Source organism: Dermochelys coriacea, chromosome 27 (assembly GCF_009764565.3).
Source record: "Dermochelys coriacea isolate rDerCor1 chromosome 27, rDerCor1.pri.v4, whole genome shotgun sequence".
Classification (NCBI taxonomy): Eukaryota; Metazoa; Chordata; order Testudines; family Dermochelyidae; genus Dermochelys; species Dermochelys coriacea.
This window is the reverse complement of record NC_050094.1, coordinates 13,188,329-13,207,894: the sequence shown is the minus strand read 5'-3', so window position 1 is coordinate 13,207,894 and position 19,566 is coordinate 13,188,329. Positions and strand designations below refer to the sequence as shown.

The following is a 19,566-nucleotide window of genomic DNA, read 5'->3' as shown; positions in this document are numbered from 1 at the left end:
GCGCCCCTGCCCGCCCCCCATATGCCCCAGCAGTGCAGGCCTGTTTTGCCAGGTGACTGCTGCCCCCAGGGCAAGCTGCAGCGCCCCTATGACCCATAGCACCAGGCTGGAACCCCCCCCCCCCGGCCCCAATTTGGCTCAGGTATCCCTCTGAGGGGGCAGCGCCCCACGGCCCTGCCCCCGAACACTCATCCCAAACTCTGCAGCCTCCTGCAGTGATGGGGCACCCACCCTGCCCTCTGGGCTGGACATAGAAATCAGAGGCCAGCGGGGCGGTGGGGGTGGGGTGGGTTGTTTTTCATCATATATTTATTACATAAATATATAGTAAAATAGACCAGCAACAATTACCATAAAAATATCTTTCTTTAAAATCCTGACCAAAAACACAAAGGGTTTAAAATCGCACGTCACAGACACTGTGATTGTCATGTACAGCAGCAGCTCTCTGCCGCCCGACACCTTCCCCCATGGGGCACGGAGGGATACATGGGAGGGGAAGGAGGGTGGTCTCCCTGCCCTGCCCCAGCCCCCATTCCCCCCCAATGCACCGAGACCCAAACACCGACATACATTCAGTAACTCCTGCCACTACCCTTCCACACCACCGCAGCCGCGGGGCGGGAGCCACAATGCATAGTACATGGGCTGGGGGGAAGGCCCCCTCAATGACTGGACACAGCAGGGAAGGGACCCCCCCCAAAAGCGCCAAGCAAGCTCACGGTCTCTAGAGATGGGCTGGATTTGAAGCTGCTCCCCTCCCATTCCCCCCCCCCCGCAGTGCTAGTGTGTGTGGGGGGGAAGGTACCAGCTCCAGAAGCTAGGAGGTATGTGTTTGGTGACCAAATACTGATGGGGAGGATGTGGGAACATGGTGGGGGGGCACAGGCTGCCTCTGACATAAATAGGGTCCCCACTGGGGGTCAGCCCTCAGTCCCAAGCAGGGAGTCTGGGGGGGCCAGGGGTGTCATGCCACAGTCTGCCCATTGCGTGGCTGGGCTGGGGGGGGGGCTCTGGGAGCAGAGATAGACGGGGAGATAGTGACACTGGATGTGTAACTGCAACGGAGACCAACAGATATGACAGGGAGCCGCCCCAGGGGAGCAGCTAGACACGGCCACAGCCAGCAGGAGGCAGCATGGACCCCAGCCACAAACCTGGGGTATCACGCAAGGGTGGGACCCAGCCACGCCCGGCCCCATTGGCAGAGGGTGTATGTGTGTGTGTGTGTATATGCGCATGCCAGTGCATGTGCCCAGGGTGTGTGTGTGTGTGTGTGTGTGTGCACACGCTTGTGCCCAGGGGGTGTGCACACGCACAGGTGGCTGGCACTGAACCCCACCCCCCCACATCCCCCAGGAGTGAAGTCGTGGCTCCCACTGCTGGGGGCGCTTTACACAAGACAAGCCACCTCCCCCAGCTCCCTCAATGCACCTCTCCCCAGCCTGTCTGAGCCCTGAATGCCTGAGGCCCCTTCCCCAGGAATGGGGGGGGGAGTCACACCTTGCCCAGGAGGGAGGGGTTGGCCAGGAAGTGCCCCTGGGGAATGGATTTGTCTGAAGGCTCCTGCAGACTCCCTTCCCCTTTGCAATGGTGGAAAGAGGGGAGGTTGTCAGGGTGGGGGTGGTTTTAGCAGGTGTACCCCCAGGCCAAGCCCCCCCCACCAGACTGGCTGTCCAGGGGGACTGGGGCCCAGCTCTTGAGGGGGCATGCATAGGGGCAGAGTGCTGCCCGCATAACTGGGAGGGGCCTGGGAGATGGTCACTGATCTTCCTTTCTGCACCCGCAAGGAGCTTCCCTGACCCTGCTTGGAGGGTCTTAGCTCCCTCATTCCCCTGCGGGGGCTAAGCACCTCCCTGCCCTCCAGGGCCGGCAAAGGGCTTGGCCCCACAGGAGGCAGAGCGGGGCTCAGTTTTGTGGCTGCTGGGTTCTCTCTGGGGGTGACCCCCCCCGGGATAGGGCAGGGGATGCCTATCCTCCAGGGGACTCCCCCCCCACACACTATCCCCTTCTAACCCTGAGTGCTGCATAGCCACTGGCAGGCCCAGCTGAGCCCTGGGGGCTGGGGGTCTCAGTGGGGGGTGCAGGGATATGTAGGTGTAGCACACACTACAGCACGCAGCACCCACCAGTGCGTACACAGACCTGCTCACACCCGCAAGCCTCGCACACCCGAGCCCCCAAGAAGAGCGATGCTGGCTGGATGCCAGCCCAGCAGTGCCCCTCCGGCTGGCCAAGGCAGAGGGGTATGGCCTTTGCCAAGGGGAGCAAGCCACAGTGGGAGTCTGAGTGGTGGAGGGGCTGGAGCAGCTGACCGGGTGCCCGGGAAAGCTGCGAGGAGAAGAGAAGAAATGGCACTGGGCAGCGAGCACATCAGGTGATCAGTCAGATGCATGTGCAATCAGACACACATGTCCAGACCTGGGCGCACACACCCCCATGCTTGCACACGTGCATACACAGACTAGCGCACACGCAGAATCACAGACGCAAGTGTATGCGCACAGAGACGGGCCCACATGCAAACACAGACATGCACACCACACGTGCAAACACACACACAAACCAATACAATTCCCCCCCCCCCGCTGCAGGGTTTGCAATAGGGACCAGGCCAGCGGCCCAGCCCTTCCACCACTGTGAGCAGGACCCTGTCAAGGCCCTGCCGTCCGCCCCCCTCCAGGTCTGGGTGCCGTTTCCCTGAGCAGTGGGGATGACAACTCCCCTGTCCCCTGGGCCTTCGGCACCACCTCTGGCAGGGTCAGGCTGCAGAACCGGCCAGAACTGTGCCCCAGTCCTGTGCCAGGCTAGGAGGGGGAGGGGCCAGCTGAGGGGGGTCTCATACCAGGTGAGGGGGGCCAAAGGGGGCCAAATTTAGAGCCTTCCTCGACAGCCCCTCCAGCTCTGCGCATTAGTGTTTGGGCATCAGGCTTAGCTGAAGGCCCTGCCAGCTGGCACTGCTGACGGCCAGGGACCTGCTCAAACACCCGGATCCCCATCCCCTCCCCGCCCTCAGAGACCAAAGCAACTGAAAGGACCAGGGGAGGCTGAAGATTCCTGACCTCCGTCCCGCCCCTGCCCCAAACCCTATTTCCTAGACAAGCTGCTCAGCAGAGCGGAGGTAAGCAGGGCAGCGTGTTTCCTCAGGACTGGGACTTCACAGTGTTCCTAGGAGCTTAAGACATTTTGCACTAATAGTGCAAAGAGACGAGGTCACGCCCCACCCCCAACTCAGCAGCCCCGTTGTCTCTGAACTGACCTGTCTGATGCCGGAGCCTGCCTGGAGTGAGCGGCTGCAGAACGTGGGCAGGGACTGGGGAGCAGCGCCCACCCTGGGTGGTGTGATGGGGGGGACACCATGTGTAACCTTGTGATCAGACAATGAGGCGAGGGGACAGTCGCTATTGGAGCTGCCCCCACACCCACTCATAAGCACTACCCCAGCCCCCCATAGCGTTCCTGCTGGGAAACAATCAGGGCTCCCGGGTTGCAGCTTTAACCCGGAGGAGGAGGGGAGCCTAGGAGGGCCAGGAGAGCTTGCAGGAGTCCCAGCGTTTCCACGGGTTTATAGGGAGGCCCCAGAATCAGAACCACCTCCCCCTACACTGGGAGTTTGGATCAGAACTAGCCTTTCCCCTAGGGTTTGCAGAAATCAGAACCAGCCCCGATTTGACCCATTTTTAGCTCCCTTCCTCCAGCACAGACCAGGAACAGCTGAAGATGCTGTGCCCGTTGCCAGCCACTTGGTGCCAAGCTGGAGTGCTGCCAGGCGGGGAAGAGACTGCCGGGTTCTGAAGCCAACTGCCAGCCCCAAGCATTCAAACTGGAGCTGTTTTATTAACTCATCCAATTTGGGTCCCTTTTCCCTGCCCTCCAAGCTGCATTCACTTCCTGGTATCTAGCTTTTCTCTGCAATCACCCAAGAGAAAAATCTTTTTCTTTTTTTAAATGAAAACTGAAATTTTCCCCTAACTCCATGACTCCGGGAGCTGGGGCTTTATGAAAAGCATCAACTAGTGGGAGGAGAGCCGGCAACGCTGGGTAACGGGCTGGGATACTGCAGCTCACACCACCCTGGGCAGGGTGGGACCGATTATAGAAAGCCAGAGTATCTGATAGGGAAACGTCTTCCTATATTGTACAGAGTGGGCCACGTCTCCAAGCATGCGGCACCCACCCCTGGGCCCAGGTTTTCCACGGAGCCCGCTACGCTCGGTGCCAAGATTGTTGGAAAACCTGGGCCCTTTGTGGGTGCCGGGCCCTCGCGTCTCCATCTCTCCCAAACACAGGTTGCTCTGGGAATATACTGCAACAGACGAGGCTAATACCAAAGGGGGCTCCAAAGACCTCCTCCTCGCAAAGAATCAACTCCTTCCATGGCTGCCGCTGGCTCCAGCACCCTGGTCATAACGCTAACGGGACAGCTCCTCGGCCTACACCCACCACAGCTGGGTTCACGGCGGTCGCTGGGCCCCTGGCCAGCACACCAAGCTTTACGTCGGCCAAGCGCTATCAGATCAAAACAACCAACCACAAAAGGTGTGTGGTTTTTTTTTTTGTAAAATAACCCGTAAAAAGATTTTTTTTAATTAAAAAAATTTATATATATAATTATATATATATATATATATATTAGCTTAAATCGGAGCGGCGTTAACCCTGCGGTGGCTCTCCTCACCCAGACCTGAACCTTAAACGGTACATTCAGAATAAGCCGATCCCCCGCGCCGTGGAGCAGCCCCTGCCCCCCCACCCCCGTTGGCCTCTCGACTGAGGTAAGAAAAAGAAAATTCACGCCCTAAAACGGGTAAGGAAAAGCTTAAAAACGAACTCCCTCCACTGGATATTGATATAGACGGATAGATACAAATACAAGGCGCAAATCATCAGGTGGGGGTTTGCGGACAGACAGCTGGGGAAACGGGGGTGCATGGGGGGGTCAAAGCGTGGCTGACTACCAGTAAGTGCCCCCTACAGGCAGGGGTAAGTGAGTGCAGCTTCTCCACATAAGGAGTGAAATTTGAAAAGTCCAGAAAGTCTGACGCCCTTTGGGCCTTAGATCTGCCCCCTGGCGGTTTAAATTCCTCAGCGACTGTTATCCCCCCCGCTTTAAAAGAAAGAAAAGGAAAAAGCAGCGGAGGAGAAACTGAAGAGCCAGGCGGGCCACAGCCCACGGGGCTGGCTAAGTGCAGAGGGACAGGCAGCTCCTTGCTACAAGCACCGCTTCTCGCGCTCGCTTTGCTCTCGGCTGAGGCTCAGTTCTGCTGGTTCAGCTTTAAAGATGGGTCGTGTCGGCGCCCCCCCCATGGCTGCTGTCAGGCTGCGGGGGTGGGTGGGGTGGTTTATTCCATTGCCTCGGGTGCAGTCCCCAAAAGGCGGTGCCGTGACCTCGCCTGCACTGGGGAAGCCGCATCAGCCAATGCAGGGTTAAACACGCGGGGCCCAGCCAAGCTGTGATCGGAGACGCACGGGTGGCACCCCAGGGGTGAGCCGGGTCTAAACACGCCTGCCGCTCAGGTATGACGTGTCTCCTATGCCTCGTGCTTTCTCAGTGCGGGTGGGCCCCGGGCTGGGGACATGAAAGGTGACGGTGGGCGAGGGGGATCCCCGAGCACAGCAGGGAGTGTGCACGGCCCATCCTGGCGACCACGGGGCCCTGGCTGTTGGAGGAATTGGGGTGGCGGTGGCAGGAGAGGGATCAGGATGTCAAGCGGGCGCGTAGACAACCAAAAAGCGACCCCGGGCCCAGTACAATGGAGCTGCCCTGGCTTGGCCTGTCCCTAACTCCCCCACGTGCCTAGAAAGGGGAACTCCCGGCCCCTGTGCCCAATAAGTGCCATTTTCCAGGGCTCCCCAATCCCTCCTTCCCCTCGCGCGCCCCTGCGTCCTGGAGAATCAAGGCTTTGAGGTGGTGAGGAGAGCTAGGCACTGGGATGGCAGTGCTGGCTGGGACGGCCTAGCTGGGGGGACAGGAGAGCACATGCTGCAGGCCAATACAGGGCAGACGACTGACAGCATTAGTGCAGTGAGCGGTGGCGGGGAGGGGGCCGTCCCGTGGAAAGCGCGTGCTGAGGGCGGGCACCGACCCATTAAAAGCATGGGCCCCATGGGGAGCGGCGTGGGTGGGGCTCAGCGAATGGTCCTCCCTGGCCCCTTGCTGAGCAAGGGGTTCTCTCGGGGGCACGTTGTCGGAGGTGATGAGCAGATGTTCCCTGCCCTGGGGGTATCAGAGACAGACAGGCCACTGGAGGGGCAGGGACCTGGCCAGGGGGGAGCTGCCCAGGCAGAGCTGGTCAGAAAATAGGCAACTTCCCCACAGAAAATTATGACTTTTTGGCAAAATATTGAAAACCGCAATATTTCCATTCAAAATGGCACCATGCTGCCTGATGGGAGTTGTAGTTCAGATGCCTCACACTCCCATTCTCCTCCCCGGGGGCTGGTTTCTTGGGCTGGACTCCATCCTCCATGATGCCCCAGTCACTGTTCTTGGGCAAGGGGTGCCCCATGGGAGCCTCTGGCCATGGTGCATCATGGGAGATGGAGTCCGACCAGAGAGTCCATCCCATAGAGATGAATGGGAGCTCGAGGCCCCCAAACCACAACTCCCCGGAGGCACAATTCCGAATTCAGTTCTTTAAGTTTTCTGGTGTTTGTTCTGCCAACGAAGCATCCGAACTTTCCGCGGGGAGCTTCTCTGCAGGAAAAAAACGGCTCAAAGGAAAACCAAATTGTCCTGCGAGAGATTGTTAAAAGCCAGTTTTTTTGACCAGCTCTTATCTCCCTTCCCGCCCCCAGCACAGCCCCCAACCCCTGCGGGCTGAAGCCCCTCTCCCTTGCACATGGCTGCCTCACCTTCGGGAAAGTGTCGGCACTACAGCCCTCGGCAGGCTCTTGCACTGGGGGAGAGGTGGGTGTGCTGGGGGGATTGGGGTGTCAGGACAGACCTGCCTGCCCCATCCAGCCTAAGAGGTAGATGGGCCGAAGTGGCGGATTTTTGCGGGGGAGGTGGGGAGAGGGCAAGGGACCTGACAGCCAAACCTCGGAGCCCCGATTCTCCAGTGTGGCAGGGAGCTGACATTCTCCGGTGGCCCAACCCTGCAACCCTGGCATGGGGTTCAGCTGGCACCCTGGCTTCGCGCCCGGTAGTTCGATGGGAAATCGAGGCACCCCTGGGAATCTAGCCAGCGATTTCCCGCTGGAGTTTTGTCTTTTAATAAAAAAAAGTGCATTTGTCGTTCATGCTCGGCTCCGTGGCCTGAACCCCCCCCTCCTAACCTCAACCCCTCTCCCTGTGCCCAGGTTCTCCCCGCTAATAATTTAATAGCTTTTCTCTTCTCAAAGTGCAGTTAGTTAATATTTTAGCCTCTCAGGGAGGGAATAAATGCTAAAAAGAACAAAAACAAAATCACCTAAGGAAATAATAAAGGAAACAAACGCTCTGACGTCTGGGACTGTCCTGTGCAAACAAACAAAATTCATAAAGTCCGTGGAACGAGAGAGGTTTATTTGGGGGGAGCCGTGAGGTGCCAGCTGAGCCCAGTGCCAGGGAGGTGATGGGACGGAGAATACTGTGTGTGGGGGGGTTCATCCTGCAGTTGGGTGGAAATCAGGGCTACGTATCCACCCCCCCACACCCCCATAACTGAGGGGTTCAGAGGAAAGGAGATCCAGGTTCCACTTATCCTCCCCTGCTACTCCAAATCCAACTCCTCCCCCCCAAGCCCATGTTTTGTGTGGTTTTTGAAAAGTTTTGCCCCTCCCCCCCACCCCGACAGCAGCCCTGCCCCCATGGTCCCACCCCCTCCACGGGGCGGGGGGCGGGGGCGGCACTGCCGGTTGACACCCACGCGCAATATTTAGAAAAACAAACCAAAACGAAAAAGAACCAAGTAAAACGTGTCCACGAGGGGCTGGGGGCGGGGCTCTTGCCCGAGTCCTGGCCCCGCCCCCTGGCCCCCTCCCCTCCCCCCACCCTAGACTTCCTGATCCTCAAACACCTCGAGGAAGAGGGGTGGGAACAGCTCGGTGGGGCACTCCACCTTCATGTGCAGGAAGCGGCTGGCGTGGCAGGCTCCGATCATGCGCAGGTCGGTCACCTTCATCAGCAGCTTGGGCCAGAAGTGGGGAATGTTGTGTTTGCGATAGTTGATGTAGTGTTCGAACGCCAGCAGGTAGGTCTCCTGGCACTTCTCGATCTTCTCCACCCGCAACAGCCCAGTGCGGTCTGCGGGCGAGACGGGCGGGCGTCAGAGGGGCCGGGGGCAACGCAGCCTCTGCCCGAGGGTCCCACCGTGCCTACCACTAACTATCTGCCCCCCTCCATCCAAACCCCCCACCATGCCCCCTCTATCCACCCCTCCCTCCCCACCTCTTCCCCTGTGCCCCCCAACCCCTCCAATGACCCCCCCAACCTACCTACCCACCCATCTGGCTATTCAGTCCCATCATTACCCCGTATCTCCACTCCATAGATGCTCCTTTATCTGTTCATCTCCACAACTACCCGCTATCTACTCTTCCCTGCCCCCATCTAGCCAGACACCTGGCCCCACCACAAGCTCTCTGTCTCCAGCTCTCTCTGATACCTGAGCAATGGCTCCGGCTCTGGGCTCACTGACTGCACCGGGGGGCTTTGTCTCCTGTGCCCTGGGCCTCTCCCCTGGCGCTCTTAGCGGGCACAAGCAGCGGGCGATTCACCCTCCCTACAGATGCTGAGCTGGTGCATCCCTGCAGCGAGCGCGTGGGGACCCCAGCAAGGGAAGCTGATGGGGGGGGCGGGGGCAGGTCATGGAGATCTCAGCTGAGCTCACAAGGGGAGGAAGGAACCACCCCCTAGCCCCACGGGCAGCATCGGCCATGTGGCCAGGTGCATGATGGGAATATCCCTCCCCAGCAGCAGGGCCCAGTGGGTGAGGGGGCGGCTGCCCCCCGCTGGCCCTTACCTGAGGACATGAGCAGCACGGCCTGGAGCAGCGCCACCTCCGTGTCGTCCAGGTTGAAGGCGGAGAGCGACTTGCCCAGGTCGAAGATGGCGTCGGACACCACACCCAGCCCGCCATTCTTCAGCTGCTCCCGCTTGACGGCCATCTCGCCGCTCAGCGTCAGTGTCTCGCTCTCGGGGTCGTAGCGCACGGCCGCCCGCAGCGACATGATCTCCATGCAGCAGCCCTTCAGCAGGATGATCTGGTCCTCGCAAGGCAGCTGCCGCGGGGCGGGGAGAGGGGGAGTCAGACACGCGGGGGGGAGGGCAGGGGCGGGAGAGACCCTCGGCTGCCCCGTGCTCCGCCCACTTCCCCCCTTGGACTCCTCCCCCAGGCCCTGTCCCTCCCCGTCCCCCCTGCTTTTAACCCCCTCTCTGCCCTCCTCAAGTCTCTGCCCCCCACTCAACCCATCTCCCCTCCCCTGCTGACCACCCTCCCCCTGCCCCCGCCTACCTCTGAAAACATGGGCAGTTTTTTGGCAAAGTCCACCACGCGGGTGATGGCTGGGGTAATGATTTTTGTAAACTCGCTGAACGCCTCCAGGTCAACCTTGTCCCCGTCAGGCATGGAGGCCATGGGCGACTGGCCGATGTCCTCGGGCTGTGGGGAAGGCCGGGAGAGTCCGTCAGGGAGCTGGCCTACCAAGTGCGCTGCCTGGACCCCTCTCCCCAGCCTCCTCCCTGCCTGAGCCCCCACTGCCCCCCACCCTGGGAGAGGGGCTCAGGGCTAGTCCTCTTGGGCCCCAGGCAGGCTGGGGGGAGCAGCCTCCATCGGGGCCCCTTTTGGCCAGGTTATGGGAGAGGTGAGGGGGGGGACAGGGTAAGAGAGGGAGCCATTTGCCCAGGGCACAGAACCAGGAAGAGAACCCAGGAGTCCTGGCACCCTCTCCCCCGTGCCTTGTCTCTCCCATGACCCCAAGGGGCTGTGGCCAGGAGAGGGAGCCCCCTCAGCAGCCGAACCCTGGCCGGCGCAGGAGGGGGGCTGTGGGACACCCAGCCTCCCCACTCAGAACTGTGCCCTTCGCTCACCCACATGAGGCGGCATTAACCCCTTGGCAGCTGCAGGGGCCAGGTCGTGAGGCAGGACCAGGGCATGGATGAGCCCTTTGGAGGGGGGCTGGGTTTTCTTCCACTCGCTCCCGGGGGGACCCATCATTCTCCTGCGCTGCAGGTTTTGGGATTAGCCTCTGCCCACCCCATCTGAGCTCCAGCCAGACCTCTGGGCACTGCCCCACAGCCAGCACCAGAGCCTGAATGGAATCGGGCTCGTTCTCCAAGGTGTTGAGCCAGCAACAGGGCTGGGGAGAGAACCCAGAAGTCCTAGCTCCCAGCCCCCGGCCCCAACCCACTAGACCCAGCCTAGGTCAGCAGAGTTGGGAGGGCGCCCCCATCTGGCAGCGCTTTGGTGACCCACGTCTGAAATGAATTTGCCGAGTGTCAGCCCAGTTCCCAACAGCTGCATCCTGAGACTCCCCTTCTATCCCAACTGGCCCATATGAGCTCCCTGGGCTCAGCAAAGGCTGAGTGGAGCACAGAGCCGGAGGGTCGCCCTGTCCCCATGACAGAGGATGGGTGGGTCATAGGTGGCCTCGCAGAGCCAGGGGGAGAGGACGGGCTCAGGTTAGTGTTCTATGATCTGGCACCCACTTGGAGAGGACAGTGTCGTACTGCGAGATTTCTAAAGGGCCCATCACCATGATCTCTAGGCTCTGAGCCCAACGGGAAAGGGACCTCACTCCCACACTGGAAGGGGAGCAGGACGGGTCCCACACACGGGCTGCACAGACACCGGCCACGGCCAGGGCACAGGGGTGGGATCAAAGTGTCTCCTGCAAACTGCCGGCTCCTTGCAGTGATGCAACAGCTCTGCCAGGGCACGTGAGCACGTGCGCGCATGATGGCAGCTTGCACGCCCGCGAGGGGGCATACGGGCAGGGCTTGCCCGTGGTGCCCGGGGATGCTGGTGCGAGTGCATGCTCAGCGACCGTGGCTTGCCCCCAGGGTGAGCAGGCATATGGGCGGGGCGGGCGTAGGCGCGGTGTCCGGGTCCGGGCGCTCACCAGGAATTTCCGCTTCTGTTTCCAGTGGCTGCCCTGGGCGTTGGTGCTGCGATGCGCCTCCGTCACCACGTGGATCAGCTCCCACTCCTCGGCGCTGGGCTCCGGGCGGTGCTGCAGGGTCTTGATCATCTCCTCCTTGCGCCGCCGTTCCCGGTTCTCCTCGATCAGCTTCCGCTTGGCTACCCGCTTGGAGTCATCCAGCACCACTGGGGGCAGCACGCAGAGGGGGCGGGGCCTGAGCACCGGGGGCGGGGCCTGAGCACCCGGGGCGGGGCCTGACCCGTCCAATCCCAGCTCAGCTCCAGGCAATTGGCCAGGGAGCCGCAGCAAGGGCTCTGGGGGAGCCTTTCAATGGGCAGAAGGGGCACCCCGCGTCTTGGGCGGGGAATCCCGATGCCACGTTCCAAGTGACACGAGTGCGGGGTTAGGGGCCTGGGGCTACCCACAGGTGGGGCCCCTTTCTGGGGGCTCTGTCCCACCTGCCTTCATGGGTATTGAGGGTGGTCACCGCCCACCATCCCTCCCCACACTCTCCCCTCACACCCCACACCGTGGGGGGGGGGGAAATACGTGTCATTGTTTCACACTTGCAACCCCACCCCTCTGGCGTTAACCCCTTGCTGCCCTTGCAGCTGCCCCCCACCACGGTGCCCGCTACAGCCCCCTGGCTTGTGGCTGGAAGGGGGGGGGCTAGCAATGGAGGCAGGTCCAGGGTCCCCCTTCCCGGCAGGCACCCGACCTGGGGAAACGGCCCCCAGACAGGCCTGTAGCAGGGACCGCAGTAGCTGCTCCAGTACCGGGCGAGTGAGCCTGGCCATGCGCTGCCTCCCCCCACGTCCATGGCCTTGGACCCCCCCAGCCGCTGGCTGCCCCTCCCCCCTTACAGTCCATGGCCATGCCCACGGCGATGCACTTCTTGAAGCGGCACAGCTGGCACTGGTTGCGGGTGATCTTGTCGATGACACAGCTGCCATCGTACTTGCAGGAGTAGGTCGGGTGCAGGTTCTTCTGGATGGTCCGTCGGAAAAAGCCCTGCGGGGAGCAGGACAGGCCCTGGTGAGACCCCTGGGCCAGCCCAGCCCTGAACCTATCCACCCCCGCCCCTGGAAAGGCAGGTGCAGGAGGAGGCCCCCAGAGGAACGAGCCCCCATGCAGCCCCACAGGATCCTAAACAGGCACAAAGCTGGTATCGTGGGGGTGGCTCTCTTGGCACAGGGGTGCAGCCACCTCTGAGGTGCAGCCTGGCAACAATTATGTGACAGGTTAGAACGGAAAGAAGCAATGGAGGATCCTGTGTCCACCTCCTCCAACCTTACCACAACTCCCCTGCCCCAGAGGGGAGAGCGCCCCAGTGAGCCCCCCCCAGAGGTCTCCCCTCCACATGCAGACCAAGCCTAATGCTGCTGAGCTCTTGAGACACCCAGGCGCCTCCCTTGGCGGTGGGGGAGCCTGCTGCCCCGCAGGTGTGGGGGTGGCCAGGCCGCGTCTCACCTTGCAGCCCTCGCAGGTGATGCAGCGGTAGTGGTAGCCGGTCGCCTTGTCACCGCACACGACACATTGTTCATCTTTGTCCAGGTAACTAGGGATGTACCCTGGGGAGGAGGGAGCCCAGAGGTTACAGCCCAGCGGAGCCAGCGCTCGGGGGAGAGAGGGAGCCCCACGGCCTGCAGGAAGCGGGTGCGGTGGCAGAAGAAACCCACAGCCTGGGACAGCCCCAGGGGTGTCAGGGACCCAGGCCCTGTGCCAGCAGGCTGGAGCCCCGGGGGGGCGGCACGTTCACTCAGGTGCAACTGTTCTGCTCCATGCTGTAGGCCCCGGGCGCAGAGCCCAGGGCTGGGCAGCACACGGGCAAGGAAGGACCCGAGTGGGGCAGGGTGTCACAGAGAACCAGGGCCAGGGGCAGGTGCCAAGCAGCGGGCGAGCACGGCCCAGGGCACAGAGCGGAGGCAACGCAGACGTGTCCAGCGGGCCGCTGAGGAGCCGACAGCCAAAGCACATTGCACTCAGCAAGTGGGCAGGGGCTGCCCATGGAACCAGGGCTGGGGACAAAGAGAGAGATGCCCCCAGGGTGCCTTGTTCTGGCAGGTGGGGACGCCAGCGGGCACCGGGTGCAGCTGCAGGGCCTGGAGGAGCCAAGGTCTTGCACGGAAAATGTCAGACGCTGCAACCAAGGAACTTGACTTAGGAAACACAGATGAAGATGGGCACAGAGCCCCCCTAAGCTGACCATGCCCCCCCTCGCCGTCCCCTCCATGCTCCACACCTCCATTGTGCTGCCCCCTCCACGCCCCTAAAAGCATCCGGCACTGCTCCCATTCCAGCTGGGAAGCCCTGCCAGCCTTGTCCCTGAGACAGGCCCCCACCCCCGTCACGGATGTCATGTTGTTTGCTGAGCCAGTGGGTTTATCTCCCGCCGGCAGGGCCCCACTGTCCAGCCTGCTGGAGCTGATACCCTGACCTGCCCCAGCCCAACCTCCCTGGGACTTGGAGCCGGCCCCCCCCCACGCCCTGGCCTGACCCTGAGACCCTCCCTAGGGCACTGTAGGAACGGATCTCCTTTGTGGGGGGCGCACCGAACACGGCCGGACCCTGCACCCTCCTGGCCTGGACACCAAGTGCCCTGGGAAGGGGGCACTAACCTGCCCAGAGCTGTGGTGCCCCCCAGCCTGGGCCAGGGCCCAGTGACGAGGTCAAGGAGAAAACAGCCACATGCTGACCCATCAGCCGGGACACGAGACAACGCCCTGGGGTGCCCGCAACCTGTCCAGGGGCAGGGGGATGGGACAGGCCCCGGGGGGGGGAATGAACAGGCCTGGCGCAGGCGGGGGGGGGGGGACACACACACAGTACCTGACATGCTGCTCTTCACCGAACATTGGCTGCTCTTTCTTTTGCGTTTCCCATCCAGCCACCTGCAGCAGAGCGAGAACAAGGCCTGGTTACCTGCAGCGATGCCCCCCGAGCCGCCCCCCCTCGGGAGCCCCCCCGACAGGCGGGTCGCCCCTCCTGTCCCCATTGCACAGTCGGGCAAGCCAAGGCCTAGGGCAGCCACCCACAGGCCAGCCCCAGCTCAGGCTGCAGGGCCAAGGGGCCGGCCAGGGGCGCGATAGGCTGTTATCTGGGAGAGCAGGAGAGATAAGGGGGCTTGGGAGGGCCAGGGGGAGGCTCTGAGCCCCCCCCATAGCCCGGGCCGGGCCTCCTCCTCCCACCCACTGAGTGACCTCCTCTGGCCCTATAAACCTGACGCCACCCCCCGTCCCTCTAACCCCAACCCCATCCCCATCCCCCCCAGTCCTGTAACTCCGACCCCATTCCCTCCGTCCCTCTAACCCCAACCCCAACCCCCCCAGCCCTGTAACTCTGACCCCATCCCTCCCTCTGACCCACACCCCATTCCCCCCGTCCCTCTAACCCCAACCCGATCCCCCCCAGCCCTGTAACTCCGACCCCGTCCCTCCCTCTGACCCAGACCCCATTCCCCCCGTCCCTCTAACCCCAACTCCATCCCCCCGCAGCTCTGTAACTCCGACACCGTCCCTCCCTCTGCCCCGGACCCCATCCCCCTCTGCCCCCCCGCCATCTAACTCTATCAACCCCCCACCAGGCCTCTAACCTGATCCCGTTCCCCCCCAGCTGCCGTGCAGTCTCATGCTCTCCATGCCCTCCGAGTCTCAATAAACAGGAATCCAAGGGTTGGATTCAGAGGCTCCAGGGCACCGAGATCGGAGGGGGTGAGGGGGGCAGAGGGTGCGGAAGCTGGTCCCCAGCAGTGGCACTCAACCTGCCCAGTTCAGGGGGTGCTGATCCGCCCGCTGTGGGGGGGGGGAAGAGAGGGGGAATGCCAGCTGCAGAGGGGCCTCGCATGCCCTTCTGTCCCCAGGACGGCCGAGCTCGGAGGGGTTTGCTGCAGTGACGCCCCAGGAACCCCCAGGCAGAGGCGACGGGACTCTGGCCGAGCAAACCACAAGGTGGCGCCGTGACATGCCACGAGCGAAACAGGCCCCAGCTGGATCCGGGGGTGGGGGGAGCAGAGCCCAGGAGGGGGGGTGGGAGGGGAATTTAACACCACAAATGGGCAACGGGCCACGCGTCCCAGCTGCAGCCAGGGACTCCACCAACCACTGCCCTCTCGGACCTGCCCGCTGGGGCTCTTCCAGCTCCCTGGGTCCAAGAGGGGCCATGGATTAGCACAGGGCAGGGGTCCCTCGCCCCAAGGCCTGGCAGGCACGGCGCAGGGGGGCGCAGGCTGGTGGGGGGGTCAGGGCAGGTGGGCGCGGGGCAGAAGGGCATGGGGCAGCCGGGGAGACAGGGCATAGGGGACTGGGCAGGCACAGGGCAGGCCAGGGGGGGGCATGGGGCAGGAGGGCACAGGGCAGCCGGGGAGACGGGGCGTAGGGACCGGGCAGGCGCAGGGCAGACCAGGGGATACAGGGCAGGAGGGCATGGGGCAGGAAGGCACAGAGCAGGTGGGGGGGCAGGCTGGGGGGCACTGGGCAGGCGTGGGGGGGAAGGGCAGGCCGGGGGGCACTGGAAAGGAAGGCCCAGGGCAGGCTGGGGGGGTGTCGGTGGCCCCCAGGGCCCAGGGCTGGTTTTTCACTCTCAGTGATATTCAAAGACAAAATGTCCTTTTGGCCCAGCTGGCAGAGGCAGGTCGGCCAATCGGCAGCCGGGGCCGGCAAGTCATTTGCATGTCGCGATTCCATTGGTGCGAGCGGCTGGAAAAGATCAGCCTGGGGTTTCCTGGGTGTGGGTCTGGCACCGAGCCAGGGGCATGGGGCTGGCATGGCCAAGGGGCTCAGGCCGGGATTGAGGGGCACCGGCAGAGCTGTGCATGGGAGACCGGGGAGCACCCCCACCCCCGTGGGGTTGCTCCTGGGAGCTCCGTGCTCCCTGGCAGCCTGCCAAGGGCCCACGTGCCCCCCCCAAATCTCGGCTCTGTAGGGAGGGCAGGACGGGGCTGTGTAGCATGGAGAGACACCCCCACCCCCGCAGCGCAAGGGAGGGCAGCATAGAGCCCCCTCCCCCCAGCCCGGGGCTGGATCCTGCAGGGAGAACAGCACAGAGCCCCCTCACCTCCCCACAGCTTGGGGCCCAATCCTGCAGGGGGAGCAGTGCGGGGGAAGGGGGCACACGGGCAGCACAGAGCCCAGGCCCAACCCTGTGGGGCTGAACCAGAAAAGGGGATTCTCCTGCTCCGAGGCCCAGAGCCGCCCAGGGGCTCAGAGGGTGACCCTGCCTTGACCCAGCTCCTGGCGGGGGGAGCCACGTGCTCTCCTGGGGAATCTGCCCCAGCCCTGCCTGTGCTCACGCAGCTTGTTTACCAGCTGGGTACCGCCAAGGCGTGGGGCCTTCGTGGGGGCTGCCGGGTCACCAGGAGACAGGAGCCTTCGGGTAACGGGTTTCCTCCTGCCTTGCCTGACCCGGAGACTGCTCCCAGGGCAAATGGGGGCAAGCCGCTCCATCAGCAAGGCGGGGCTGGAGTTGGGCAGAGAACCCCAGAGTCCTGGCTCTCCCCCTGCTCTAACCACTAGACCCCACTCCCCTCCCAGAGCTGGGGACAAGAGAGCTGTGGGGAGCCAGCACAAACCACTAGTCAGTGCTGACCCCCCCACTGCCCTGCCTCCCTTGGCTGGGGACCCTTTATCCCTCCTGACGGGAGCAGTAAATCACAGGCAACCTGATCCAGTGGCTCATGCCAACCCCTCCAGAGCAGGCAGGGGTGGAAAGCCCCAGCCCCGGCCCCACATGGCTCTGCAGGGCTGGGCAGCACTAGGGAGCATGTGTCAGCGCTGGCTCTGGTCCCCACTTCCCCCACCCTGAGAAGCCCCCCCCAGCAGGCCAGGGCCTCCAACGCTCCCCCTCCCGTCCCAAGGCCCCGGCCAGCAGGGGTGGCCCAGCACCCAGAGGGCAGCTAGCGGGAGCTGCAGGCTCCGCCCCACAGAGTCATTCTCAGGCAGGTGAATGCCCCAGGGCTGGGTTCCTGTGGAGTGACACTGCCACCCGGTGGCCAGGTGCGCCAATCACAGGTGCGCATCTCTGGCCCACACATCCCCGGGCTCCGCTCTCGGCCAAAGATGGGGATGTGCGGGGAGACCCTGGACACGTTGCCTCCCTCCTCCGTGCCTCAGTTTCCCCCTCTGTAGGAGGGCATCTGCCTCCAGGGAGTGCTGGACGGGGGTAGTCACGGTCTGCACCCCTCAGAGCAGAGAGCTCCCCCACAGCAGTGTGAGGGTTAAGGGGCTGGTGACCCAAGGCCGGGATGTGAGGGACCCTGAGAACGCGGGAGAGCATGTGCATGCACAGAGGTTGTGCAACACCTCGAGCCTCGCACGTCTGTACCTGTTTGCACACACACGCATGTGTGTGAATGCACAACAGCGTGCATGTCTGTTCTCTAGGGACTCCGTCTTTAGGGAAGAGCATGCAATCTCGGCTCTGCTCCAGGAGTCCTGCGCCAGCCCCGAGGCCGAGCTCTGCAAGGCTCAAGTCCTGCACCCAGGAGGAGTCCGGGCTGGCAGGAAGGGTGTTTGCAGCCCTGGAGGCACAAGCTGCTTGGGTCCCCCCCACAAGCACAGCCCCAGAGACAGAGAGGAATCCCGGTCCCTGCATGGCTCTGCAGAATGTGCAGAGAGCACGTCCCATAACCTGCCCCTTTTGCCCCCCAGCCTCAGCCAGCACCGCCTGCCCGCTGACCCCACGGGCCTGGGGAGGGTTCCTATTCATGGCCTTCAGGTGGGTGGGTTTCCATCTAGTTTGCACCCCAAAGATCTTGACAACTAGGGATTGTTCCCACTCTCCCCCCCCACAAAATGCAGCAGGCTCTGGGGTGGATCGCAGCAAGGGACACGCAGCAACAATGCGCGGCCAGTTAGGACAGGGAGTGACAGCAGAGACTGGGGACGAGGGGGGGCATTCAAGGAGGCAGAAGTGAATGAGCCATCTGATCCAGCGGTGGGCAGGGCCACCTGCACCCCAGGTCATGGGGGACAGGAAACCGGAGCGAGAGGCTGTGCAAATGCAGCGCAGTGGTGTGGGCTGCCTGTCTGCCCGCTGGCAAGGAGACACCTGCTGCTGCCCTGAATCCAGCTGGGCCGAGCTGGGGCCAGTGCTGGAAAATGGACCCATTCTCTCACCCCCCCCCTTCCCAGCCTGGGCGGGTAGCGCAGGAAACGGGACCAGCTGGCACTGGCTCTTTGCAGCACGCATGGGCACACCCATCTGCACTAGCATACGCGCTCGTGCATACCCTGTCTTTCATACCCCCCCGACTGCTGCCCCGGCTCTGCTTGGAGGGGAGGGGGCTGCTGACTCACCCAGAGAGCCCCACGTGGGTGCAAACACGGCCCTGAATTCAGAGTTGTCCAGGGCCCACAAGCCCCGAGCCACAAAGGGACCAGCATGGGCAGGAGGCCGTAGTCAGCCTGGCCTGGCCTGGCCTGGCCAGCCCCTCCTCTATGCTAAGCCATGCCAGTCCCTCCCCCAAGGGTTGAACTCATCCACCCATCCCCCAACTAAGGGGGCAGTGCCAATCTACAGGGATAAAAAGTTGGGGGTGGGAATCAGGATGAGTCCAGCTCAGCCACCCACCTTGGGCCGCCAGAACCTGGGACCATCAGATCAGCAGCACCAAGCCTCTGCCGCTCAAGCTGAAGGGAGAACTCCATCAGCTAGCACCAGAAATAGGCTGTTATCCCCTTAGAATACGGACCACTAGGGGAGGTTGCCCTAGGCCAGGGCAGGTCACAGTGCTTTGGATGGAGAGGGGAGCGACAGGGAATGTTCGGGGGGGGGGGGGGGAGTTGGGAAGGGGTGCAGGGGGCTTAGCGGGGTTGCAGGAAGGGGGTGCGACAGGGCTCCCCCCAGCTCTTACCGGGTTTCCTCTGGCTCCGACAGGCAGTCCAGGGTGCTGGGCTTCTGTTCCATTCACCGCAATTCCATCCAGGAGCGCTCAGGAGAGACCAAGGTGGGCTCCGCCCCCAGGTGCTCTGCACCGCGGCCGCCACGGCAGACGCGGGGCGCCGGGGGGTGTCTATGGCGCGCACCCCATGGCGCCTGGCTCAGCGCCCGCTGGCGGAGACCATCCCCCAGGGGTCAGGGGGGAGGGGCGCCTGTCCCAGTGGGAGACACCCTACAAAAAACAAACACGGGCTTGAAATGGCAGCTACGGGGCCCAATCTTGGCAGAGGGCAGGGACTAACTCCCCACCCAGAAGTGGCGGAAGAACCCCTGCTACCAAGCTGTGCTAGGGCTCTTACCCCGTCCCCCCATTGTGGGGCTCAGCTTTGCCCTGAAAGGGCCCCCTCCAGTGGGGAGCACGGGCTCCATGCCCATGGCCAGCGAGAGGGATTGGGGCACTTGCACCCCACGGATGGGGACGGGAAGGGGCCTGGTTCCGCTCTGTGAAGGACGGGAACCATGGGGGGGTGTGTGACTGGGATCCCCTCAGCCCCACTGCAAATCCCTGTCCCCCAGGCAACACCCCCCCCCCCGGCTATCACACTGCTCTGATGGCAGACAAAGGGG

At 62.9% G+C, this 19,566-nt stretch overlaps 1 protein-coding gene across 2 annotated transcripts in view; it reads right to left on the bottom strand.

Annotated features, from left to right (window-relative positions):
• Window positions 1–282: 282 nt before the first annotated feature.
• The window catches only part of THRA (thyroid hormone receptor alpha), a 48,314-nt gene continuing 29,030 nt past the window's right edge, over window positions 283–19,566 (bottom strand). Inside the window, exons 3-10 of one of the 2 annotated variants that reach the window (XM_038385192.2) lie at window positions 18,914–19,171; window positions 13,894–13,955; window positions 12,535–12,635; window positions 11,928–12,075; window positions 11,044–11,249; window positions 9,438–9,584; window positions 8,946–9,204; window positions 283–8,227 (exon numbers count right to left, since the gene is read on the bottom strand). In XM_038385192.2, the coding sequence (XP_038241120.1) occupies window positions 7,977–8,227; window positions 8,946–9,204; window positions 9,438–9,584; window positions 11,044–11,249; window positions 11,928–12,075; window positions 12,535–12,635; window positions 13,894–13,955; window positions 18,914–18,966 (1,227 nt within the window). In that variant the 5' untranslated portion in view covers window positions 18,967–19,171 and the 3' untranslated portion in view covers window positions 283–7,976. Of the gene's footprint in view, window positions 8,228–8,945; window positions 9,205–9,437; window positions 9,585–11,043; window positions 11,250–11,927; window positions 12,076–12,534; window positions 12,636–13,893; window positions 14,060–18,913; window positions 19,172–19,566 lie in introns of those variants that run through there. The other variant, XM_038385191.2, reaches the window with a different exon arrangement.